A 27,746-nucleotide genomic window follows, 5' to 3' on the forward strand; every position below is an offset into this window, starting at 1 on the left:
TATGTATTTCTTACTGTACAACAGGTGGATCATGTAGTTAAGAGTGAGGAATAGCATAACTCCCAACAATATGCTAAGATTAAGAGATTTTAATGCCTAAACTCGAACCCAAAATTCAGTTGAGCACCCATGAGGCCCTCTATCTTCAGCCCACCTGGTCACATGGGCAGATACATGAACACAGACGCTATCCTTACCCAGGGAGACAAGATTCCTGTAATTCTCTAGCATCACATCCTTGTGCAGGTCCCTCTGTGGAGGGTCCATCAACCTCCATTCTTCCAACGTGAAGTCTACAGCCACATCTTTAAATGTCACTGATTCCTAAAATAAATAGACTGTGATCACCCAGGGAATATGCAGTTAGATCTACTAGGCAGAAGAATTTACAGAAAACGGGGGGAAAACTCCAGAAATCAGAATCACCCAATGACTGTGGAAGTCACCCAGTTGAAACCTTTAAAGGATGTATGAATCTCCCCAGTGACAAGAACTTAAAACCACAAGAGGAAGCCCATTCCATTTTTAGAGTTTGACATAACAGCAGGATATATTTTTAATACTAATTCAAATCTGGCTTTCTGTAACTTCTAAATATTGGTCCTACGATATTATGGAGTCAAACAGCATGGCTTCCTCCTTCTCTAGAAAGTCTTTAAAATGTTTGATAACAGCTAGTAGTTTCCACCCAAATCATCTTTTCTCCCTCAAAACCCTGGCCTATATATATGAGGTCGGACAATTAAGCTCGCGAACTCATCCTAGAAAAAAATGCTACGTACCTCATTGCTGAATATCACTATGGTCACCTTCAAAGTACTCTTCTTGGGAAGCTATGCACTGACACGTGCCTAGTCCACCCTTCAAAGCAATTTTGGAACTCTTCTTCTGAAATGGCCATGAGAGCTGTCATCGTATTACTCTTGATGTCCTGAATGTCATCAAAATGTCTTCCTTTCAATATTTCCTCTATCTTTGGGTAAAGAAAAAAGTCACTGGGGGCCAGATCAGGTGAGCAGGGAGGGTGTTCCAATACAGTTATTCATTTACTGGCTAAAAACTCACTCACAGACAGTGCCATGTGAGCTGGCGCATTGTCGTGATGCAAGAGCCATGAATTGTTGGCAAAAAGTTCAGGTCATCTAACTTTTTCACTCAGCCTTTTCAGTACTTCCAAATAGTAAATTTGGTTAACTGTTTGTCCAGTTGGTACAAATTCATAATGAATAATCCCTCTGATATCAAAAGAGGTTAGCAACATCTTTGCAACAAGTTCGTGAACTTAATTGTCGGACCGCGTACATTCGTCAATTATTTCTACATACTAGCAATGAACATTCCAGAAAGAAATTAAGAAAAAAATCCGTTTAAAGTAGCACCTTGCCCAAATAAACATAGCAATAAATTAACAAAAAAATGTGTAAGACTTATATACTAGAAACTACAAAACATCACTGAAAGAAACTAAAGAATACCTAAAAAAATGGGAATATTCCAAGATTCTTTTTCTTGGAAAACTTAATATTGTTAAGATAGCAATATTCCCCAAATTGATCGATAGATTCAACATAAGTCCTATAAAAATTACATCTGCCTTTTTTGCAGAGATAGCAGTGTTAAAAATAATTATTGAAATATTGGTTCTATTCAAATTCAAATTAAATCAAGTTCAATACTTATAAGCAGGACGCAGAGTTTAAGGAAGAGCCAGAGAGAATTAATCTTCTGCCAGAGACTCCCTCTGTCAGAATCACAAAAATAAACCATATGATTTATTCACCATGTCCAAAATTGTGGTATTTTCTAAGGTTCATGATTCAAAGTCTGAAATCATTAATATTTTATATTAAAGTCTAAACTGTCATATGTTAAAGGACAATTTTAAGAATCGTTGGTCCAGTAATAAACCTCAAAAAATTTATGTATTAGACTGACTCTCAGAATGTTATTTTCTCATAAAAACAAAAAGAAAAATCCAGTTTTATACAAAACATTTTTAGAATAAAACCAACTTTCAAAGTATAATTTTCAAAAACTTAAAAATTCTAAAAAAAAAAAGCAAGGGGCTGAACTTCTCCTACATAAAAATTAAAACAAACAAACCATAATTCTCCTAAAAGTATAATCAACACATGTCAAATATTTACTTAAGTCATTAATGAGAGATAAACAGCTTGACAAGTTGGTTCAAAGAGATAAAAGAAACATACCTATAGATAGTGGAGAAAGAATGCTGGAATAAGATTGCAAAAGTAGATAGAAACCTGGTGAATATCCTACAGGACAATAAAATTGTAACTTTTGTGATTATCTTTCTCCTAGTAGAAATAATTTGTTTTTTTCAGTCTTCTACAAGTTAACATGTAACTTCGAGGGTCTGGATATTAATCAATAGTAAATACTAAATCAAACAACATAACTTTCCCTGCTATGTCATATGATCCTGAGGCTGATTAGACAACGGTCTAATATGACACTGAAAGGACATATCTTTTGCCTTATTTCTAACTTTTGTATAATTTTTCTTAACACAATTCATACGTGTTTGTTTTGATATTTTTTGGGGAAAATCAGGTGGATTCTGTGTTCACAAATAAGTAAGTGAGCTTAACAAATATGATGAAATAAAACGATCTAAACAAATTAAACTCATCTTAATATTCCCACTGATGTTGATGTATTCTTGGTATTTTTAACGGTATGGGGTCTTACAGTGTGATGCAGGAATCAGACTATGTGATATATTAGGGCTGCCACCACTGAGAAATGAAATTTGTCAAATTGATGCTACCAGCCCTGGGTTTACCAGCGCTATCAAACAAGATGGTATTCATTGTGAACTTGCAATGAACTGGGAGCTGAAGAATTAGAAACAGTAAGAAAGGAGCATTCTCTTTCTTCCCCTTATATACAATGGTAGGTATTACCTTTACCAATTCTGATTCTTCTACCTGAAGATGAAGATCTTCGTCTGGCTGGGAAACTTCAGGATTCTGAGGGACAGGATAAGATCACTCAGTGAGAGGCTGCCTATGCCTACCGCAGAGCCTCAACCAGCACCAGCAGTTGGCTGTGGATGTGGTGTATATGGGATGACCTTTTACTCTGTTATTTAGGCCTGAAATTAAGGTCCCATAGTAACTAACATCCAATCATGATCTCCTTTCCTCTTGTTTGAAATAATAACAAACTCACATAAGACTGAGAAAGACACAACTGCATAGTTTTTAAAGGAGGCGTTTAACAAAGAACCTATAAAAACAAAATAAACTATAATAAGGGGACTTCAAATGCTATATAATTCTTCTTTTTCATATGGGGATGAAATCTATTTATCAGATAGGTTCTATCTTGCTCAAGAACATATTCAAAACCTATTAACACCATCAGTTTTCTACAGATGAATCATTACAATGTAGCTACACGTCTCAGTAGCTACTCAGGAAATATTTTCAGGGTCCTCTCATAACACTGTTTTCTTCCAAACCTTAGAAACTACTCGTATATCCCTACAAGGGCCTGATTTTATAAATGAAATGAAATTTTTACTATACTGTCTAGTAGTACTTACCAATTTCAGATTTTGTGCCATTAAAAAAAATATGGATAATAAAACTATTTACTTAAATTTCATTGAGGAAAATGTTATCTTAATTTTCTCATCCCGAGTTCTTATCTAAAAAAAATAAATATTCACCGTCCAGAGAATTTATGATGATTTGAACGTCAACTTCTGATAATCAGGGATAGGTTTGATCAGGCCAATACTAGAGAGACACTTTGGATCTACTAACCAAGTGTAATATTTTGGTTTTTATCCTTTCAAGGGTATATTTTAAGGATTCTTTACATGTTACACATCCTGGCTACAAAGAATAGAAGATCACTACTACAGGTTATTATGGATCATTACTATTAGGTTGGTGCAAAAGTAATTGCGGTTTTTGCAATTATGTTTAATCTTTTAAACCGCAATTACTTTTGTACCAACCTAATATAATTAATTCTGTCTGTTGGCATTACCTTTTTTCTGAGTTCATTTTAAAAAATCACTGCTTAAACACAACTCTTATCACATTAATACCCATCTCAAACACACATGCACACATGCATATATACACTTAAATTTCTTCAGGGAAACATTAAAAGATTCAGCTTAAATACCTAATTTCCAGTCCTATCTTTCACAATTTTCCATCTTGAATCACTAGCTCACCCACTGTTCTGTGCCTAAACTCCTTCCTCACCTTAAGAACCTTCACAAATACTTTGACAATCTAAATCCCTTTTGTAATTGGGTGCCAGCTTACACCTAACTATCCTCTTAAGCTTTCCATGACCAATTTAGCCCATACTAATGTCCCGTTTCTTTCCTTACATAGCACTCACCATCTCTGTCATATTGCTAAGCAACTATCATCCACCTAAATAAATTATGTAACTATTTCTTTTATATGCCTTACCTCAATGAGACTGTAAGCTCCCTACAGCCATGCACTGTGTCTTAAACATCTTCTTCTCTCCATGTCATCTATTAAGCTTGATCACTTCTTAATGGGTAGAAAAGAGGAGATCACTGAGAGTGGGCACAGGGGAATGGTCCCTATGAATTAAGAGTATGAGTGTGTGTGTGTGTGTGTGTGTGTGTGTGTGTAAACATATTTTTTCCTCCAAATTTTCCTAAATGAAATTTTCTAGTTGAAAAATATTCCAGTTTACTACCCCATAAATAACCAAAATTTCCTGGGAACAATACAAATTTTAAAATACTAATCAAAAGTAAATTTCCCAGAGTGCCTATCATATCTAAAGATAGACCAGATATTTTTTGAAAGATTCTATGTCTTGAAATTTGGTTCAATATGTCAACCAAAAATAGTGAATTTTCCTATAGATTACAGCCTTTACTCACAAATCAAACAATTTGATTCAGTTACCAGAGGAGTGTGGGTAAGGTAGAGAAGTCACAAGACTTCAGGAAAAGACATGTTCTCAAACCAAGCCAACAGGTCAGAAATAAAGGAAACCCCAACTTACCAGAGGTCCAACTGAAGAAACCATAGCAGCCATTATCTGTTCCTCTTTGTTCATCTCTGTAGAAGGAGTGGAGTCCTACTACAAAGACATAGCTGAGAAAGAGAAATAAACCATGAAAATCAATCCTGCCGTGGCAATCTCAGACTCACCAAGTAGGAATCTTAACATACAAGTGAGCATGACTTCCCTAAGAACACAAGAGGGACCCCTAAGATCAGGGAGAGAAAAAAAAATTCTTGCTCCCAGAGATTGTGAAAATTTTAATAGTATTAAATGTAGTCACAGCTAGCAGGCCAGACATTGTACAAGGAGCTTTTAAAATACTTTCTCATTTGATCTTCATATCTACCCAATGAGAATTATACATATAGATAAGGAAATTGAGGATTAGAAAAATTACTTATCCAAGGCCACGCATGACTCCGAATCCGCCTAAATCCAATGCCCATACCTTTTCCACTAAATTAACTTGCTTTGTGATGTGAAAAGTTGATATAAGTGGAGCTATTTTAAAATGGAACCAGAGCAGCCATTCCAGAGGAAATGCCTTATACATCTTGCTCCTTGAGCCTTTGGAATGTTTGAACTGGGTAAAATAACCTTTGGCTGGACCATATCAACATTGTCTTATAAATACTTGTTTGTAAAACCAACAGGAAAAGCGGACATCCTGAACACAAGAACTGATGACTATGGACATTCTTTAGAATCAGTAACCAGCCACATATAGCTAAAAAGGAACTCAGCTTGTTACCAGGAGTTGCATGGCCCCTTAATTAGGGACTTTGTTATGCTTAAACATGGTGAATCTGCTCCTGCCTTGAACCAGCACCTTGCTTCCCATAAGATTCAGTATTGAGTTTTTGCTCGATAAACATAGCAGAATTTAATCTTATCTTACAGACTGTCAATCAGTAGCTCATCTGAAATATTTGCAGTAATGAACTACTGTCTTCTGAAAAATAAAAATTATGTAAAGCAAGGCTATTATAAATTCAAAGAACATTAGAGACACATGATTTAAATAGATATGCGTGTACTAAAACTTAACTTTATTGAAAGTTATTTTCAAGGACACCGTTCCTAGACTGGTCTCGTGGTGTCCGAGCTGCAGCGGCCGGAGAGGGGTGGCCGGAACTGCTTGAACATCCACATTTCAGCTTCTGTGCCTATCAAGAGTTCTAATTCACCATGGATAATCTATCACCAGAAGAAATTCAGTTGAGAGCTCACCAGGCTACTGATGAGTCTCTACAAAGCACAAGAAGAACCTTGGGTTTAGCCATTGAGTCTCAGGATGCAGGAATCAAGACTATTTACTACGCTGGATGAACAAGGGGAACAACTAAACTGCATAGAAGAAGGCATGGACTAAATAAATAAAGACACGAAAGAGACAGAGAAGACTTTAACAGAACTCAACAAGTGCTGTGGCCTTTGTGTCTGCCCATGTAATAGGACAAAGAACTTTGAGGCTGGTAAGGCCTATAAGGCAATGGGGAGATGGTGGAGACAACTCTTCTAGCAATGTAGTATCTAAGCAGCCAGACCGAGTGACAAATGGTCTGCCTCAGCAAGCAACCACAGGAGCAGCCAGCAGCGGATGCATTAATTGTACAATTAATGATGCCAGGGAAGATGAAATGGAAGAGAACCTGATTCAAGTAGGAAATATCCTAGGAAATCTGAAAAATACGGCCCTGGACATGGGCAATGGAATTGAGGCTTAAAATCGAAAAATAGAGAGGATCACAGAAAAGGCAGACACCAACAAAGATTGTATTGACAAGCCAATGGCAGAGCAGAGAAACTCACTGATAGCTAAAGTACTGCTGTACTTCTTCACCATGTATTCACTTGCCTAGCTTTTCCTTCAAAGTCATTGCCTTTTCAGAGTTTGAAATTTTGGTTCCACAGTCTTCTAATCTGATTATGTGGAAGAAGGGTGAGGAGTAACAATGCCCCTATTCAGATTTACCTCAAAGCAAGAATTATGTTTTAGATAGGAAAAAAGCTAGTTTCGATCTCAGGTAGTAAAATTGTTAGATTGCTTTGAGTTTCACGTAGATTTAGACTTTTAAAAAGTTAGAATTCTGTTTAACTAAAAGTGATTTGGAAAATTACACCTTTGTTTTGATTACTGAAAAAAAAAAGAAAGTTATTTTCAAGCATTCATGGAGCATTTGCTAAAAGTAATCATATGCCACAAAGACCACTGACCAAAGAAAATCTCAATCAAAAAGAAGAAATTGAATACACTACATTCTCTAATCATGATGCAGTAGAATTACAAATGTAAATGGAAGTGTGAAGGGAGGGAAAAAAAATAAACCCTCCTAAGTAGCTATTAAGGCAGAGAGAACGTTAAAATATAATTGCCAATGAATTAGAAAATAAGAGTATTACAGATTAAAAATGCATGGGTTTCAGCCAAAGCTTTAAAGAGATTAAATTTATACCCTTAATACTTTCAAGTAAAATATTTAAAAAGAATAAAGATATTAAACATTCAAATAAAGAAGAAAAATAATTAACAAGCAAGCCCTAAGGAAGAAATAACAAAGAAACTAATGAATAAGAAAACAAATAAAAACAGCTGTGAAAGGCAGGAGCTGATTCTCTAAATAATGAAATATACAAGTCACAGGTCAGTCAAAAAAGAGAAAATACCAATTAACCAAAAATAGAAATAAGAAAGGGCCTATAACAGATAAAACGTCTTAAAGCTGTATGCCAATAAAAATAAAATTTCCCAAAGGATAATTGTTTAAAAATTTTCTAAAACTGAATCAAACAGCAGAAAACTTAAGTAGGCCAATATAGCAGACTGCTAATTGCCTTCCAACATCCAGTGTCCCTTTCTATTTGACAGAGGCTGATCACAAAGCCACCCAGCTAGACATTTCTCAACCTCTTTGCAGGCGGGTGTGCCCATGTCCCTAAACTGCAACAAATGGGATCTGAATAAAAGAGATGGTATGCAACTTCCAGGTCACATCTCTAAAAGGAAGCTGTTTGCCTTACTGTTCCCTCTCTCCCATTGCAAAGTCCTGAAATGCACAATATGAGAGGGAACCAGCTTCCGTCACAGGGAGGATAAGACACCCTCGAGGCTGGTGGAGCAAAAAGATGGATAGAACCTGGGTTTCCAGATGACCTAATGGACCAGAGTTGTCTACCCCTACCTACCCTCATCACTGCCAGCCACCTACCGACTCAGACTTATTTATATGAGCGAGAAATTGTCTTTCTTGTTCAAACCACTTGGGACTCTGCTAAAGCTGCAAAATTAATTTCCTAACTAAGAGTGAGTGGTCATGAAAGAATAAATTAAAGGTATCAGGTAAGCAGGGTTTAGTTAAATCAAGAAAAAATGTGAATATCTTAACAATGTAGTTTATTCCATGACACTAGGGGGGTTTCACTAGACACAATGAAAAGATTTTGGTGTAAGAGAAATAATAAGTTTAGGGAAGAAAAAACACAGCGCAGTGTGGAGATAAGGCTTGGATAAAGAAAATAATCTGAGAGGATTCCTTATATTGAAGGTTCAAGGTTATTAATAAAAGAGGTTTTCCTTTATACCAGTGTTTCTCTACCTTTTTACAGACCATGGATTCCTTTGCAGAGCTTATGAAAATTATGGCTCTTCTCCCAGAAAACTCATACATATAATTACAGTGGTACCTTGGTTTTCGAACGTAATCTTTTCCGGAAGACCGTTCGAGTTCTGAAACGTTCGAAAAGAGCCGACAGACAGGCCTCATGTATCTCGCACTCAGCGGAAACCGCGTGACATGTTTGACTTCTGAGGCGTTTTCGAAAACTGAAGCATTTACTTCTGGGTTTACAGTGTTCGTAAACAAATGTTCGTCAACAGAGAAGTTCGAAAACCGAGGTACTACTGTAGAAGGGCCTCAAATCTGAGGATGCAAAAGCGCTCACAAGGCAAGCTTCTTAAAAAGGAAATTATGTGGCTCCATCCAAGACTTAAATCAGGGCCTCTAGGTGTGAAGCACAGAAATCTACATTTTCAACAAGTACCTTGAGAAATAGTTTTAAGATAACTCCTGAACCCCAAATTAAAGACCCTTCTTGGGGCGGCAGGTTGGCTCATTTGGTTAGAGCACAGTGCTCATAACACCAAGGTCTCTGGTTCGATTCCCACATGGGCCAGTGAGCTGCGTCCTCCACAACTAGGTTGAAAACAATGACTTGACTTGGAGCTGATGGATCCTGAAAAAACACACTGTTCCCCAATATTCCCCAATAAAAACAAACGAACAAAAAACCCAAAAACTTACTTTCAGTATACAGGTGTTTACCTGAGTTCATGTGTATTGAGGGGTGACAGAGTATTGGGAGTTTTCCTAATTAACTTCTATGGAAAATACAATGTTTATCAAATGATAAGCAATAAACCATTAAAAAAAAGACCCTTCTTTACACACTTGAAAATCCTACTGAAATATTTTTACCAAGAGGATTCTAGAGCCCAGGCAAAGCAGTGGTCCTGCATTAGTTCCTTCAGCTGAATTTCTGCTTCACACTTGGTACTTTTTGAACTACTCTTCATCTCACAGTGCAGAAACAATACTTGTGCCAAGTTTAAATACAATTTAAAACAATAACTGAAACTGTTCTAACAAATATTAACAATGACTATATATCAACACCAATGGATCTTAACTTTTGGGGGATCCGTCTGAGAATCTGACCTTGTCCACAGAATAATGCACATGCATATATGATGCTGCACATTATTTCAGGGAGTTTGAAATCTGACCCCTCCCAAACCCAAACACTGACCTCCGACATTAAGAAGTCCATTTTTATAAGGTTGGAAAGAAAAGGCCTGGCTATAAGAAATAATAAAAAAAACCCTTTTTATCCAAAACAGAAAAGCAGACCTGCAGAGTGATTTAAGACTTTTTCAATTCCAAGGAATACAGTAATGGCTTTCTGCATCTTTAAAACTTATTAAGAATGATCTGAGTCACCTTTTCTTTTTAAATTTGTAAAGATTAATAAATTCCTCCTTGGTAATATGCCATGTAGATAATGCTAGACAAATATGTTTAACAACCAAACTTTAAATTAAACATTTAAAAAAAATGTTATAATCAGAATAAACAACGCGATTTAAAATTTAGTATATTCAGTTTGATCTCAATTGTGTAAAATAATGCAGAGAAAAAGACTGCAAGTGAGTAGGGCCAAACTATCCAGACCTCTGAGAACTGGGCCTATGATGTTTACCCTTTTTCTACTTTTCCGTACTTTCCAAACCGACAATAAGTATCTATATATACATAGTAGTTTCCTACAGGAATAAAATTCCAGAGTGGCTGTCCACAGCCCCCAGCTTCTAATGTTGGTTTGGCTACTGTAGAAATGTGATTATAGGGAAGTCACTGAAGTACAATGAATCTGTTATTAGCAAATGAGGCATTTGCAAATTTGACATTATGCAGAGGATACCTAGGCCATTATTTCCCCAGTCATAATTTCTTAGGTATTTTTTCTGGGTGATGTGACTTTACCCAAGCCCTGTCCACCCAAGCACTGCAGAAGAATTAAGGAGAAACTTCACTTGCGGTGGTTCCTAAACCATGTTCTTCCTGAGAACTTCAGTGCCATGGACCAGACAAGCATTTCCCAACCAAAGCAATGATACCATTGTCATGTCAGGGAGAGATGAGTGATCTAACAGTGATCATCTGAAATGCGGTCAAATGAGCCGGCAAGGAAAAGCCGCCTGGGTTACCCAAAGACAGGAGAACGTCCACCTGTCAAGTTACCAGATGGCCGGTTCAGAAGTCAGGATGGAGACTGTGCCTTTCTCTTTCCCTAACTGCCCTTCTCTGCCAACTTGGGGGGGGGTCCCCTCCTCCCTCCATCAAAGACGCGGGACCGGGAAGAAGGGCAAGGGCCGGTCGCTCCCCCAGCCCAGGCCCCGTGCCCGACGCTCCCCAACCCCAGCGCGGCGAGGCTGCCACGTCGGGTGCCGACCGCCTCCCGAGGCCGGCCTGGGGGCGACTGCGTAGAAGACGGGGCTGGAGACCCAGCCCCAATCGCCTCTCGGGGTGGGCGGGTCAGCTCAGGGACCGCGGATCTGGAGGGACCGGCCACGCCCCGGCCGCCGCGGGGAGCCAAGCGCCGAGGGAGGGGCGGCGGGAAAACGAGACCTGGCGCCGGGGATGAGTACCTGGCGGCCCAGCTGAGGACAACTGAGGGCACTCGCAGAGCAGGGCGGGAACGCTTCCAGCAATGGCGCCGGCTCGGCTGGGCCAGCGGCCAGCACGCCTGCACGCGTGCGCAACCGGGGCGTGGGAACTACAGTGCCCAGAGTCCTCCGCGCGGGAGCCTTTTCTTTTTCTTCTCTTTGTCTGCATTTGTGAGGGAATTGGCTGTGTTTGTCGACAGTTTGGATGACCTGAAAATTCAAATTGAATAAACACTTATTGGAAGACCACAACTGTGTGTAAAGCACTAACACTAGGTACTAGCGTCACAAAGAAGAATGACACAATCCTTGCCTCGGAATATTTCCCTTTAACTAAAGAAATAAAGCCATCGAGAGGTAGGCCTCCTGTAACTTAGTTAAAACCCCAGATGCCCGCCGCACAGTGGGTAGGTGTGTGTTCACGCCTTTGCATGTCTTTCATTCAAGTTCTTCACTGAAAAAATGCCTTTATTATATAGTTCCTGGGGTTTTGAACCAGAGCTTGCTTTCTTGGCTTATTCAAATAACACTAATATACAATGTAATTAATGTATTATATGATACAATTAATAAATGTGACTATATCACAATATAATATATTAATAACATCGATTATATATTAATAATGTTTATTAATATTATATAATTCTTATATGATTATTATTTTTAAAGCATGTTTTCTTTTGCCTCAATTCCATGGCTTTCATGCTCAACGGCCATATTATCCACGTCAGTCTGATAGATTCCTCAAGGGCTCTAGGGCAGCTACCCCAACAATGAGACTGTTAACATTTATACATAAAGTCACGTGTGCTCCAATGTTCATTGCAGCTTTGTTTACGGTGGCCAAGACATGGAAACAACCAAAACGTCCTTCGATAGATGAATGGATAAAGAAGTTATGGTATATATACACAATGGAATACTATTCGGTGGTAAGAAAAGATGATATAGGAACATTTGTGACAACATGGATAGATCTTGAGAATGTAATGCTGAGCGAAATAAGTCAGACAGAAAAAGCAGAGAACCATATGATTTCACTGATATGTGGTATATAAACCAAAAACAACAAAAGAAAAAGACAAACAAATGAGAAACAAAAACTCATAGACACAGACAATAGTTTAGTGGTTACTCGAGGGTAAGGGGGGAGGGGGGTGGGAGATGAGGGTAAGGGGGATCAAATATATGGTGATGGAAGGAGAACTGACTCTGGGTGGTGAACACACAATAGGATTTATAGATGATGTAATACAGAATTGTACACCTGAAATCTATGTAATTTTACTAACAATTGTCACCCCAATAAATTAAACACACACACACACACACACACACACACAAACAAAAAAACACACCCAATGAGACTGTTTCCTCTCTAACCCATTCCTATTCTGTGTGCCTTGGATTGTCTGCTGCTTTGATCGTGTATGAGGCCCATACAGGCTCAGGCCCCTCCAGATGGGGATCTGCAGGGAAATATAAAGCTCAGTGAAACTGAACACAGGGCAAAACTGGGCTCTTGAGATGTCAAAGAGCCAATGGATAACTTTGGGCATAACCCAGTGACCTACGAACTATCAGAGGGGAAATGCAAGTGGAAAATCAAACTCCTGGAGATAACAAATACAATATCTGAAATGAAAAATATACTGGATTGGATTGGATTGGGTTAAGAAGAGCAGATTAGACACTGAAAAAGAAAAGATTAGTGAAGTCAGAGACATACTTGTACAACGAGAAACTGTCCAAAATAAAACAGGAAGAAAAAAGATGGAGATGAACGGAGCACCAGTGAGTTATGGAACAATAGTAAGTAACCTAACTATGCATAATTAGAATTCCAGAAGGAGAGGAGAGAGTGAGGGAGTAGAAAAACACTTGAAGAAATAATGACTAAATATTTTCAAAATTTGATGAAACGTCTAAACCCACAGATCCAATGAAATGAAAAGACATGAAGAAAACCACACCAAGGGACATCATAATCAACTGATACAAATCAGCAATAAAGAACAATCTTAAAAAACAGAGGATCTAAGAAAATGTATGTACTGGGGAACAAAGAGAATTACTTCTTACAGAAAATAAAAAAAGTAAGCCAGAAGACAATGGAGCAACACTTTTAAAGTACTGAAAGAAAAAAAAACAACCTATTAGACCAGAAATTTATACCATTCAAAATATTTTTATAAATGAAGGTGACCTTGTAGCAGGATAAGATGAAGTAAACACAATTTTCCCTATGCTTGCCACTAAGTACAGCTAAACCCCTCAATGTTATATATAAAACAAGTGTAAGAAGACTGAAAATCGGACAGAAGGCAGTCCAGGTAGGGACCTTGCAACTTGAGGAAAGATATAGTGGTGAGTCGCCTTGGGTTTCTTTGTCCTCATAATACCCTGGCCTGGGTGCTGGAGAAGCTGGCAACCCAAAAAAATGTTAATCAGTGCAGAGTTTTTAAAAGCCTCAAGAAAAGCCTGCTCTCTCCAGCCAAAGGACCAAGAAAAAGGCAGCCTAGTACAACAGAAAAATTTAAAGAAAGTAACTACTTTAGCTAAACACTACAGACAAAACTGGTCCCACTTCATTCCCATCAGCAAAGGCTGAGTAAGGAATGTAGACTTCTGCCCTTATCTGAGTATAATGAGGTGCCCCTCTGTCCCTACAGGGGTGGTGTCAGAGAAGGCTGTGTAGGGAGCTGGGACTTTCATTCACATCTGGTAGTATTAAGCCTCCCCACACAATGTCAGTGGCAGCCATTTGGAAGAAGCAATAGAATGCCTCTCCCTTCCTGACAAAGTATTGTCAGTGGTGGTGGTCTAGTGGGGAGCTGAAATTCTACCCCTGCCCAGGAGTAACAAGAAATTGTCCTCCCCAGAGCTGTCAATAAAGGCTGAGTAACCTGGACTCTGTCCCCACCAAACAATAACCAGGTGGTGGTGACCTTCCTTCTCTCATCAGAATGGTGTCAGAGAAGGCCTGCTAAAACATAAAATTTAAATAAAAATCAAGAGTATCATAAGAATTCTCAAAGTGTTTCTAAGTTTGGCAAAAGATATAAATCTGCAGATTGAAGAAGCAAAGAAAATGCCAAGAAATCCAGTTTAAGACAGATAATCAAACTCCTGAGAACTAAAGATGAAGAATCCTGGAAGCAGGAAGAGAGAAAGGAGACCAAACCAGTAAAAGAAAAACAATTCAAATGATATGGATTTCTCATCAGAAACCATGGAAGCCAGGAGGTGGGACAACATTTTTCAAGTGCTGAAAGAAGTGACTGTCAACCCAGGTTATGAGTTTTATCAATAGCAATGCAGCAAAAATTCTTCCTGTAATGTCTCTGCCTTTGTACTGTAATTTAAAGATACATGGGAACAAGAAAATACATTGCTTATATAAATTGTGCTAAAATTCTCCCTGGAGATGAACCAAAACTATTTGATGATAATATTCAATAATGTAAAGCAGGAAAACTGTAAGAGAAGCCAAAAGTGAAAAAACAAGAAGCAGCATGCGTTAAAATATATGATCTAGCCAATATATATACATATATATACACATATACATATATATATGCACATACACACACACACACACACACATATATATAAATATATAAATCCTTAGTATGCAGTGTGTAGTCAAGTGCTTTCTGATTACAATGGCAACAGAAATCCTGACCACAAGGCTGATGATTATGGACATTCTTTAGAATCAGTAACAAATCATGTATAGTTAAGGAGTAAACTGCCTTGTTAGCATCAATATAAATTTCCTTTCTTTCATTCATGTAATTATTTCCCTTTTCTCATAAACCCCTTGCCTTCTCCCCATAGCTGGAACATAATTTGGGTTTCTGCCTGAATCTATGCCCCCCAGATGGCAATTCTTTTTTGATCCCAAATGAACACTTAATGCCTATCATTTTGGCTTTTTATTTTTAGGTTAACACAAACAACTAAATATATCTCCAAAACATGGATGATCATTTTATATGTTTACTTAAGTACTCTTGGGAAAGCGGTTACATCAAATACTGAAACATCTGAAAAACTGGCTTTAATGTAGTTTCTCCAGAAGTTGTCCCTCTCAGGAAGCTGCTTTTACTTTTTCTTCTTCCCAAATAAAATAACTTCCCTGCCCCAAATTTCATCAGGAAAGAAGGCTCTGCTGTCCTCATTCAATACTTCCTCTTTAACATTATCTACTTACATAAGCCATTTAAGAAGGTGGGAGTTCAACAATTGATAACAAAAACAAAAACCTGGGACATCAATGCAGTCACCTAGTGTCCTTCAAACCTACTCTCGGTGACCTTCAATCGAATTTTCTATGTTACACTAAAAAGAGAGGAGCTGACATTCTGGTAGGTTGAGAGTTTAGTGGAAATACTATCTTCATATACTTATAGTGGCAGTGTAAGGTGCTGCAACTATATTGAAAGATAGGTTTAAATATGTCATAAAAATCACATGTTTAACAGGTATTTTTATTTCTGAGTCCCTACCTTAAGAAAACAATGGATGAAAATGACCAAAACATAGTAAGATGTATATGCACAAAGCTATCTATTAATATTTAATGAATCCATGTTATCCATTAGTGAAAAACTAGAATGAAGCAAAACATTAACAGGATAATAAACAAATTTAAAGAATTAACTCAGAAATAATATTTATTAAGTAATTTTTAAATTTTCAATTACAGTTGATATACAATATTATATTAGTTTCAGGTGTACAACACAAGTAGTGATTAGACATTTATATAACTTACAAAGTAATCACCCTAATAAGTATAGTACCCATCTGACACAATAAATAGTTATTATAATATTATTGACTATATTCCCTATGCTGTACTTTACATCCCCATGATTGTTTTTATAACTGGCAATTTGCACATCTTAATCCCTTCCCCCTTTTTTACCCAGTCCCCCAACTGTACCACACAATCACATTATTGACTATAGTTCTATGCTATATATTACATCCCAGGACTTGTTTTCTATCTGGAAATTTGAACCTTTTATTCTTCTTTATTTTTTCCCTCCTTTAAAATTTTTCAATTAGAGTTGCATTCAATATTATTTTATATTAATTTCAGGTGTACAGCATAGTGATTAGACATTTATATATAAATTATATAAATGATCAAGAAGTGATTCCCCTGACTAGTACCCATCTGGCACTATACATAGTTATTACCATATTATTGATTATATTCCCTATACTTTACATCCCCATGACTATTTTGTAACTACCAATTTGTATTTCTCAATCCCCTCACATTTTTCACCCTGACCCCAACCCCCCTCCCATTTAATACTCTGATAGATCTAGTGCCCATCTGTTATTACAATATTATTAATTATATTCCTTATGCTATACACTACATCCCCTCTGTGTAACAACCAATTTGTATGTCTTAATCCTTATGCCCAACTGCCCCTCCCATCTGGCAACCATCAATATGTTTTCTGTATCCATGAGTTTGTTTCTGTTTCATGTGTTTATTTTGTGCTTTAGATTCCACTTATAAGTGAAATCCCATGAAATTTGTCTTTCATTGTCTGACTTACTACTACACTCATCACAATACCCTCTAAGTCCAACCATGTTGCAGATGGCAAAACTTCATTCTTTTTTACGGCTGAGTAGTATTCCATCGTACATATGTACCACCTCTTCTTTATCCATTCATCCATTCAGGCACACCCAGGTTGCCTTCATAACTTGGCTTATGTAAATAATGCTGCAATGAACATATGGATGTACATGTCCCTACAAAGTAGCATTTTGGGTTTGTTCAAATAAATACCCAGAAGTGGGATTACTAGGTCCCTCTTTGCCTCTTGTTATAGTCTTTGTTTTAAAGTCTACTTTGTCTGGTATAAATATGGCTACTCCAGCTTTTTGTTTGTGTGTTTGTTTCCATTTTCATGAAATATCTTTTTTCGTCCCTTTACTTACAGTCTCTGTGTGTCTTTCAATTTGAAGTGGACCTCTCTCTCAACATATAAGTTAGACATTTACACCACTCACAAAGTATAACCTCCCTCCCCGACTACCCTTCTGACATACAATATTATTCTACTTCAGCTTCAATTGTACAGCACAGTGGTCAGGCATCTACACAGTCTATGAAGTGATCCCCTTGATAAGTCCAGTGCCTGTCTGGCACCTTACATAATCTTTACATTATTGATTATATTCCCCATACTGTATTTCATATCCTCATGACTATATTGTGTCTACTACTTTGCACTTTCTAATCCCTTCACCTTCTCCCATCCCCTCCCCATCCCATCTAGCAACCAACAGCTTTTTTTTTCTATATCTCTGAGTCTATTTCTGTTTTGTTTGCTCATTTATTCTGTTCTTTAGATTCCACATGATATTTGTCTTCTCATTCTGAGTATTTCACTTAGCATAATATTTTCAAGGTCCATCCATGTTGCAAATGGTTGGATTTCATTCTCTTTTATGGCCAAGTAATATTCCATTGTATAAATGTACCACAGTTTCTTTATCCAATTGTCTATCGATGGGCATTTTGGTTGTTTCCAAACCTTGGCTATTGTGAATAGCACTGCAATAAACATAGGGGTACATATATTTTTTCAAACTAGTGTGTTGGATTTCTTTGGATAGATATCCAGGAGTGGAATTGCGGGATCATAAGGTCGTTCCATTTTCAATTTTTTGAGGTACTTCCATACTGTTTTCCATAGTGGCTTCACCAACCTGCAATCCCACTAACAGTGCACGAGGGTTCCCTCTTCTCCACATCCTTGCCAACACTTGTTTGTTGATTTATTGATGATTGCCATTCTGACAGAAGTGAGGTGGTATCACATTGTGGTTTTTATTTGCATTTCTCTTAATGATTAGTGACATCAAGCAGTTTTTCATATGTCTGTTGGCCATCTGTATGTCCTCTTTAGAGAAATGTCTCTTCATGTCCTCTGCCTATTTTGTAATAGGGTTGTTTTTTTTTTGGTATTGAGTTGTATGAGTTTTTTAAAAATAAATTTTGGATATTAACCACTTGACAGATGTATTATTGGCAAATATCTTCTCCCACTTGGTAGGATGCCTTTTTGTTTTATTGATGGTTTCCTTTGCTGTGAAAAAACTTTTTAGTTTGATGTAGTCCTACGTTTATTTTTTCTTTTGCTTCCCTTGCCTGAGGACACATATCAGTAAATATTACTAAGGGTAATGTCTGTGAATTTACTTCCTATATTTTCTTCTAGGAGTTTTATGGTTTTGAGTCTTAATTTATGTCTTTAATCTATTTTGAATTTATTCTTGTATATGGTATAAGAAGGTGGTCTGGTTTCATTTTTTTTTGCATGTATCTGTCCAGTTGTCCCAGTCTATTTACCATTTATTAAATAGACTGTCTTTACCATAATGTAAATTCTTGCTTCCATGGTCATAGATTAAATGATTATATAGGTATGGATTTATTTCTGGGCTCTTTATTCTGTTCCATTGATCTATGTGTCTGTTTTTATACCAATACCATGCTGTTTTGATTACTATAGCCTTGTAGTATGATTTGATGTCAGGTAGCATGATACCTCCCACTTTGTTCTTATTTCTCAAGATTGCCATGGCTATTTGGGGTCTTTTATAGTTCCATATAAATTTTAGGATTATTTGTTCTAGTTCTGTGAAAAATGTCATTGGTAATTTGATAGGGATTGCATTGAATTTATATATTGCCTTAGGTAATATGGACATTTTAACTATATTAATTCTTCCTATCCATGAGCATGGTATAGGTATCCATTTATTTGTGTCTTCTTTAATTTCTCTCTTCAATGTCTTACAATTTTCTGAGTATAGGTCTTTTACTTCCTTGGTTAAATTTATTCCTAAGTGTTTTATTGTTTTTGAGGCAATTGTAAATGGGATTTAAAAAAAAATTTCTCCTTCTGATAGTTTGTTATTGATGTATATAAATACAACTAATTTCTGAATATTAATTTTGTATCCTGCTACTTTACTAAATTCATTTATCAGTTCTAATAGTTTTTTGGTGGGATCTTTGGGTCTCTCTCTCAATATGGCATCATGTCATCTGCATATAATGACAATTTTACTTCCTCCTTTCCAATTTGAATGCCTTTTATTTCTTTTTCTTGCCTGATTGCTGTGGCTAGAACTTCCAGTACTATGTTAAATAAAAGTGGTGAACGTGGGCATCCTTGTCTTGTTCCTGATCTTAAGAGGAATGTTTTTAGCTTTTCCCCATTGAGTATGATGTTAGCTGTGGGTTTATTATATATGGCCTTTATTATGTTGAGATATGATCCCTCTATTCCCACTTTGCTAAGAGTTTTTATCATAAATGGATGTTGGATTGAAGTGGATCTCTTGTAGGTAGCATATGTATGGGTCTTGTTTTCTTATCCATTCAGCCACCCTCTTTTGATTGGAGTATTTAATCCATTTACATTTAAAGTAATTAGTGATATGTATGTAGCTATTGCCATTTTGTTATTCATATTTTTTATCTTTTTTTTCTTCCTAAAGAAATCCCTTTGACATTTCTTGTAATGCTGGTTTGGTGGTGATGAACTTGTTTAACTTTTTCTTGTCTACGAAGCTCTTTTTAAAAAAATTTTAAAAAGATTTTTATTAAAATATAACTAACATACAATACTGTTAGTTTCAAGTGTACACAATAGTTATTCAACATTTATACACCTAAAGAAGCGATCACCATGATAAGTCCAGCAACCATCTGACACCATACAACGCTATCACAATATTATTGACTATTCCATATGCTGTATATTACAGCCTCATGACTTATTTGTTTTATACCTGAAAATTTGAACCTTGTTCCCCTTCACCTTACCCCCTTTTAAATTTTTCAATTACAGTTGATATTCACTAATATTTTATATTAATTTCAAGTGTACAGCATAGTAGACATTTCTATAATTTAAGAAGTGATCCTGTTACTATACCTAGTCATTGCATATGTGTGTCCCTTGTGTGGGTTGTGTGTGCCCTCCTTTTGTAGTTGAGCCTTGGTTGCTGTTTGCATGTCAATGGGAGAGATTGACCCTCGGGCTTATTGGTTGTGAGGACTGGCTGTGACTACAGTGGAGGAGCTGTGGTGCAAAGGCTGACCTACAGAGCAGGGCTTGCGTTAGCAGGGCTCTGGTGCCTTCCCAGTCTTCCCTTTGGCTGTGTCATCCTTGGACATGGCTGGGTGATGCTCCCACCCAGTCTGAAGCTGGCCACTGGGCTTGCCAGCCCTGGGGCCTCCTGGGAGGGGACCTGCAGCAGGCCAAGTTGAGCTGCAGTCTGTGCCCTGCCCAGGGCAACCTGGCATGAGCCACAAAGCAATCCAAAGATGGCCACCACCCACGCTGTGCTTTGAGGTGCCTTTAGAGTCCAAGCCATGAATCAAGACTGGTTGTCACCAGTGCCAGGCGTAGGGCCACTCAGCCAGAGGTACACGACCTGCCAAAGGCAGATGCTGCTTGTTTGGGTTTTGTGAACCTTTCAGAGATTTTAGGAAAGTCCATAGCATAAGCCAAGGCAGGCCATTTATACAGAAAAGCCACTGGAAGCGGCTTGGGGGTGCCCAAAAATTAGGTGGGGTGGGGTCTCAGGGAATAAGTAGGGTGGGGCAGATGAAAGGTGATAGCCAGTTTGATGGAGATGCAGATACAGTGTCTGCCTGCTTCTGCATGCAGGGATGGGGAGGACTCAACAAAGAAACAATGGCTTCCTTCAGCTCCTTCATCTGGGAGAAAGCTGCCCCTCCAGCCCCCACCCTGATGCTAGACAATTCAGTTCCTCCCTGTAAGTTCCTGGTGCCTTTTGAGTTGCTGCACCAGTGCTTGAGCTCAGAGCGAGTGAGTCCAGTCAGGAATAAGTCCGTGTGCAGGCCTCTTAAGAGGAAAACTTAAGACTGCAGCTGTTATGGTCTCACTAAGCCACAATCTCCACTGGTTTTTATAGCCAGAAGTCATGGGGACTTCTCTCCCTGGCACCAGAACCCTGAGCTGGGGAGCCTGGTCTGGGATTGGGACCCCCTCGCTCTTCTGCAGCTGAGATATCCCTCCTGATTTTTAATGGTCACATGTGGTTATGGGATCATCCCATTCCTTGTCTCTGCCTCTCCTACCAGTCTCCAGGTGGCTTTCTCTATATGTCCGTAGTTGTAGAGCTTTAGTTCAGCTAGACTTCAGGTGATTCTCAATAATGGTTGTTCTGTGGTTTAATTGTAATTGATGTGGTTCTGAGAGGAGGTGAGACCCACATTTACCTCCTCCGCAATCTTGACCGGAAATCTCTGCACAGCTCTTTATCTCTCCTTCGATTCTAAATGGTAACTTTGCTGGGTAGAATAGTCTTGATCATAGGTCCTTGCTTTTCATCACATTGAATATTTTGTGCCAAATCTTCTGGCCTGCAAAGTTTCTGTTGAGAAATCAATTGACAGTCTTATTGGAGATGCCTTGTAGGTAACCAGCTGCTTTTCTCCTGCTGTTTTTAAGATTCTGTTTGTGTCTTTAACCTTTGGCATTTTCATTATGATATGTCTTGGTGTGGGCCTCTTTGAGTTCATCTATTGTGGGACTCAGCACTCTCTGGACTTGTATGCCTATTTTCTTAGCCAGGTTAGGGAAGTTTTCCATCATTATTTCTTTGGCTAGGTTCTCAGTTCCTTGCTCATTTTCTCCTTTTGGTACCCCGATGATGTGATTGCTGGTATGCTTGACTTTGTCCCAAAAGTCCCTTAAACTATCCTCATTTTTAAAATTCTTTTTTCTGTTCTGACTGAATGTTTTATGCTACCTTGTCTTCCATATCACTGATTTGATCTTCTTCTTCATCTAATCTGCTGCTGATTCCCTCTAGTGTAGTCTTTATTTTAGTTATTTTATTCTGTATTTCTAACTGGTTCTTTATTATGGTTGCTAGGTGCTTTTTACTGCTCACTATCTCTTTGCTGAAGTTCTCACTAAATTCCTTGAGCATCCATATAACCCATGTTTTGAACTCTGTCTCTGATAAATTGCTTGACTCCCTTTCATTTAGTTCTTTTTCTGGAGTTTTCTCCTGTTCTTTCTTTTGTCTCCTCACTTTGGCTGTCTCTCTGTGTTTGATTCAATGTGTTAGGTAGATCTGCTATGTCTCCCAGTCTTGGCAGGGTGGCTTTATGTAGTAAGTTTCATGTGGGGCCCCATGTCTAAGTCTCCCTGATCACCTATCCAGGTGCTCCAGAAGTGTTCCTCGTGTGGGTTGTGTGTGCCCTCCTGTTGTAGTTGAGCCTTGATTGATGCTGGCACATCAGTGTGTGATTGACCCTCATGCTGTCTGGGTGTGAGGATTGGCCATGACCACAGCATATAAGCTGCTGTGTGGAGGCTGACCCCATGGAGTGGGTGCTCCTGTGGGCTTTGGTGTCTGCTGAGACTGCCTTTTGGATATGCCACATGTGGGGCTAATCAAGTGGTGCTCTGAAGTCAGTCTCTATGTGTACTGGTTCTGGGGCCTCTGGGGAGGGGTTCCTGTGCAGGGTAAAGTCAGCTGCTGCCTGTGACCTGCTTGGGGCTACCTGATAGGAGCTCTAAGGCTGTCCATGGTTGGTGGTTGCCTGTGCTTAACCTGGAGGTACTGGGAGAGGTCACACTGTGAACCAAGGCTGGCTGCCACCACTACTGGTTCTAGGGCAGCTAAGCAACAAGCCTAGGGCACCCTGAGGCCTGCCACTGCCTATAAGGATAACTGCTGAAAGAACATCTGGTGGTATGCGAATTGGGTGAGGCAGGGTCTCAGGGAGTCAGCAGGGTGGGGCGAGTGGTGTGCACCAGGCTAATGCAGATTCAGATTATGCTGTGTGTGGGGAGCACTCAACACAAGAAAGTTGGCACCCACCCACTGGCTGCATGGGAGGAGGGCCCAACACAGGGACAATGGTGGCTGTCCCTCCAGCCCTCACCCTGAAGTCACACAACTCATTCTCTCCCTGTATGTCTCTGGTGCCTCCCAAGCTGCTGTCCCTCTGTCAAAGCCCAGGATGAGTACTTGGGAGTGAGTGAGTCTGTGCACCAGCCATTTAAGAGGACGCTTGGGTTTCCTGTAGCTTTCTGTCTCACCCAGATGGACAGAATCCCTGCTGATTTCCACAGCCAGATATTGTGGGGGCTCCTCTTCCCTGTACCAGTGCTGCAGGCTGGGGAGCCTGGTATAGGCCTGTGACCCTTCACTTTTCAGGGGGGACCTCTGTGGATGAGATATGCCTTTTGATTCTCACCTGCCACATGTGGGTGTGGGACAAGCCTGTTTTGTGTCTTTGCCTCTCCTACCAGTCTTGATGTGGCTTCTTCTTTATATCCTTAGTTATAGGACTTCTGTTCAGCTAGACTTCAGTTGGTTTCCCAGGTTAATTGTTCTATAATTTAGTTGTAATTTTAATGTGGTTAGGGAGGAGGCAAGCACAGCATTTATGTATCCTGCCATCTTGACTGGAACCCCCTACTTTGAGGTATCTTGTAAGAAATTGGACTCTATATCAGATGACTCCTCTTGTTGTCTTGCTGTCTGCTTAAGAAGTTCATGTTTCTAGGATTTTTCCAGAAAATGGGATACTCATAGCATTATTTATAAGTTTTGCTATTCTTGTCCCCTAAGATTTTTTCTGCTTTAGAAATTTGCTCAGATCAGATCTCTGTTGGGGAGATGATGGGGGATCATCCTATTCTCTGATGTATGACAGAAGTCAGAAACTGGTTTGTTTGTATGTGACTTCATACAACTCCAAGAAATGTCTCATATCCAACAAAAAGGGAAACAGTCTTATAAACCTGCACACGTGAGATTTTGTATGTTTACTTTTGACCTGTGGCTAAGCTTGGTGAAATGAAGCTATGAACTAACTGTGTCTGTAAATGAGACACAGTTACATTTACCTCATTGAATGTGTTTCAAATATTTTTCTAAAGTTGGAAGGGATTAATAAATTAGGTTATAAGGACTCTTAAGGTAAAGGAATTCTGATTCATTTATAAAGAATAATAAGGATTTTAATAAATCTAACATAAGGAAACTCTAGGATTCCCAGAGAAGAAACTCAACTTCTAATACTCTGAATGCAGCCTTTTAAGGAATGAAAACTAAAACTAGCTATAGAAACACTAGTTAAGAGGGGTTTTTTAATATCAGGATCCAAGTGTCTATAATCAATACAGATCAGTGAACAAATTAGCCTGGCTTGATAATTTTGGTTTAAAAACAGTCACACGTTTCTTCCTGAGTTTTATCAGTATGGAATATACTGCAAGCATGCATTCTAGTTTTTGTAAGACTTGGTATGTTTCTGATCACCAATTCCAATGTACATGTCCCCGTCACCCCCACCCCCATACATCCAAGCAATTGTGAACCACCAGCTGGGTGTCCTACAATTTAATTCAATTCTGATACTATTTACCCAGAGATAGCATCAGATCCCACAGGTTAAGGGCTCAGTACTACAAGACTGTCCCCACCCCCACCATTTCAGATGACAATTGGAAGTCCAGGTTGTCAGCTGTACTTCTGACCCACTGGCTATAGATCAGAGGTTCCAACACCCCCTCGCCACCTTCGGTTTGATTAATTTGCTATAGAGGCTCACATAACTTAGAGAAACATTTTATTTACTAGATCACCCTTTTATTTTAAAAGGATGTATGTAACTCAGGAATAGCTAGATGGAAGAAATGCATAGAGCAAGCTGTGAGGAAAGGGTGTGGAGCTTCCATGCCCACTCCAAGTACACCACTTTCTCCAAATTTCCACGTGTTCACCAACCTGGAAGCTCTGTAAACCCCATCCTTTTTTTTTTTTTTTTTTTTTTTTTAATGGAATCTTCATTACATAGCATGATAGATTAAATGATTGGTCATTGTTATTGATTCACCCTCCAGCCCCTCTCCCCTCCCTGAAGGCAGAGGAGTTGGACTGAATATTCCAGCCCTCTAAACACATGGTTGGTTCTCCAGGCAACCAGCCCCCACCCTTAGGTGGGGGCTTAGTTAATCTAAACTCCCGGTTTTATTTGTCAGCTAAATTATATTACTTCCATATGTTTAAGATTATGAAAATTTAACATTGTGTGTTTAATTGCATTGAATTATACTTGTGACAAACTTTTTGTTATCAACAATTGTGTTGCTCTGTAGTTAGCTTATACCTAATTTCCAAAGGACTTCAGTTAACTTTAAGACCTAGAACTGATAATAAAATGAATTAATTGTATTTTTTACCTCGAGCACACGACACACTCATGCACATTGTTGATCTGTTGACTCACCTCACTGACATGAAGCAGAAGCTGGACCTGCAGTTGCTTTGCCTTCCCCTGCATTTTTCCTTTAGTTGCTCCGATTCCTGGGTTATAGCCTGTTTAACTCCATGACAAAGGATCCTGGCTTCGGCAGGACATCTCAGTCACCAAGGTCAGAGGCATCAAGAATGGACTCAGGGTTTCAGTCCATCTGTATGAGGTCCTGGCTTGTGCTCCTGGGGTCCCAGCCTGTTTGTGATCCTCCCTGTTTACTGACTGTGGACTTCAAGCATCAGACATAGAGACAACTTTGCAGAGGCGTTACTCAGCCCCACAGTTCCCAGAGCAGGTCTCTTTTCAGACAGTAACCAGGCCGCCCCAGGAGAGGATCCATGACTTTCTGGCTGACAGATTTCCCATTACATCCAGGAAGGGTCATTGCTGGGATCCTGGGAATCATGTGCCTTGTCTTGATGGCCACAATGGTGACCATGATAGTCATAGTTATTCTCTCTATGCAATACTGGAACATAAAAATTCTTTTCTGATAACAAGATCATAGAAAACAAGAAAGAAAACCCTGAAGTGAGAATTTGATGGCCTGTGCTTCTAAGAAATCTAATGTTTTACATAGATAATGAAGAATAAATTACTTTTCTGAAGTCTCCATCAATTGTCATGGATTAGACTCTTCTGTGAAAGCAGTTTCATTGATATGTGTGGATAACTAGCTCAACTTTCACCTAAAAGATTACAGATTGAGCTGACTATAAGCATAAATGTGTTAAATCAAATAGTATGGATCTACAAAAGTATATATGTTTGTAAATATAAGCTCCATAGTTGAAATGTTTAAGTTTGGAGTCCTTTAGGTAACCACTTTTCATGAAATGGAAATAATATTAAGATTGCAAAGTCTTATTATAATTTACATTATTTGTCCTAGCAGCAAAACTGTATTCAAATGCATTTATTGAAGTACAACATACGTACCAAAAAGCACAGAAATCACAACTCTACTACTCAATGACTTATCACAAAGTGAGTACACCCTTTGTGTACTCACTTAGTAACTGAAATACAATTCAAGAAAATAAAACAAAACTATCAATGCAGAAGCTCGTCTCCTGATTGTCTCCAACCACTATCTAATTCCATCTTGCAAAGCTAACAATCATCTAGTTTTTAACACAACAGATTAGTATTGCCTGTTTTTATAAATTTGTGTATTTAGAACCATACAGTAAGAATTATTCTGTTATCTGGCTTCTTTTCCTTAGCATTGCATTTGTGACATTGATCCATGTGGTTTCATGGAGTAACCCATTCATTTCCACTGATCTGCAGTATTCTTTGTATGAATAAACCACATTTACAAATTCTGCTGTTGAAGGACTTTTGGTTTATTTCTAGTTTGGTGCTATTAGCGATAATGCAACTATGGCCATTCTTGTTAGTTTCTTTTGGTGCACATGGAGATATTTTAGTTAAGTATGGATATGCAAGTAAAATAGCTTGGTCATAGTGACTTCATAGGTTCAAACCTAATAAATGTCACTGAAATGTTTTCCAAAGATATTTGACCAATATGCAATTCAACCACAAGTTTAAGAGAGTTCTAATTGTGACACATCTTCTCTTCTTGTCTTGATGCCCACAGTAGAAACCATGATAGCCGTAGTTATTCCCTCTATGTAGTACTGGGAATTACTTGATTGTGTCATTCTTCTCATTTTAGCTGTTTTGGTTAGTAGGTGGTTGTATTTCCCCTTGATTCATTTTGATTTTTAAATTATTAAAAGGCCTGAGCACATTTTTTATATGTTTATTAAAAATTTATATATGGGCCCAGCACATTTCCCTCATGCATACATTTTTAATAAACACATATAAAAATATACTTATTACCATATGACCCAGTAATCCCTCTTCTGGATACCTATCCCAAAAATCTGAAAACATTTATCCATAAAGATATATGCACCCCTATGTTCATTGCAACATTATTCATGTTGGGCAAGACATGGAAACAACCAAAGTGTCCTTCGATAGATGACAGGATAAAGAAGATGTGGTATAAATGTACAGTGGAATATTACTGAGCCATAAGAAAAGATGAAATACTGCCACTTGTGACAAAATGGATTGATCTTTAGAATATCACGCTAA

At 38.4% G+C, this 27,746-nt stretch overlaps 1 protein-coding gene and 1 pseudogene across 4 annotated transcripts in view; one reads left to right on the top strand and one right to left on the bottom strand.

Moving 5' to 3' along the window:
- ZNF624 (zinc finger protein 624) overlaps positions 1–11,374 on the bottom strand; it is a 31,792-nt gene extending 20,418 nt beyond the window's left edge. The window contains exons 1-6 of one of the 4 annotated variants that reach the window (XM_074320336.2): positions 11,246–11,304; positions 5,038–5,129; positions 4,464–4,550; positions 2,928–2,993; positions 783–973; positions 198–324 (exon numbers count right to left, since the gene is read on the bottom strand). In XM_074320336.2, the coding sequence (XP_074176437.1) occupies positions 198–267 (70 nt within the window). In that variant the 5' untranslated portion in view covers positions 268–324; positions 783–973; positions 2,928–2,993; ... (1 more) ...; positions 5,038–5,129; positions 11,246–11,304. Of the gene's footprint in view, positions 1–197; positions 325–782; positions 974–2,927; positions 2,994–4,463; positions 4,551–5,037; positions 5,130–11,245 lie in introns of those variants that run through there. The other 3 variants (XM_074320335.2, XM_019757403.3, XM_074320337.2) reach the window with 3 other exon arrangements.
- LOC148756463 (synaptosomal-associated protein 23 pseudogene) lies at positions 5,588–8,551 on the top strand (annotated as a pseudogene).
- Positions 11,375–27,746: the final 16,372 nt, after the last annotated feature.

The sequence above is a fragment of the Rhinolophus sinicus genome, chromosome 12 (assembly GCF_057876585.1).
Source record: "Rhinolophus sinicus isolate RSI-liver-muscle chromosome 12, RSI-T2T, whole genome shotgun sequence".
Classification (NCBI taxonomy): Eukaryota; Metazoa; Chordata; class Mammalia; order Chiroptera; family Rhinolophidae; genus Rhinolophus; species Rhinolophus sinicus.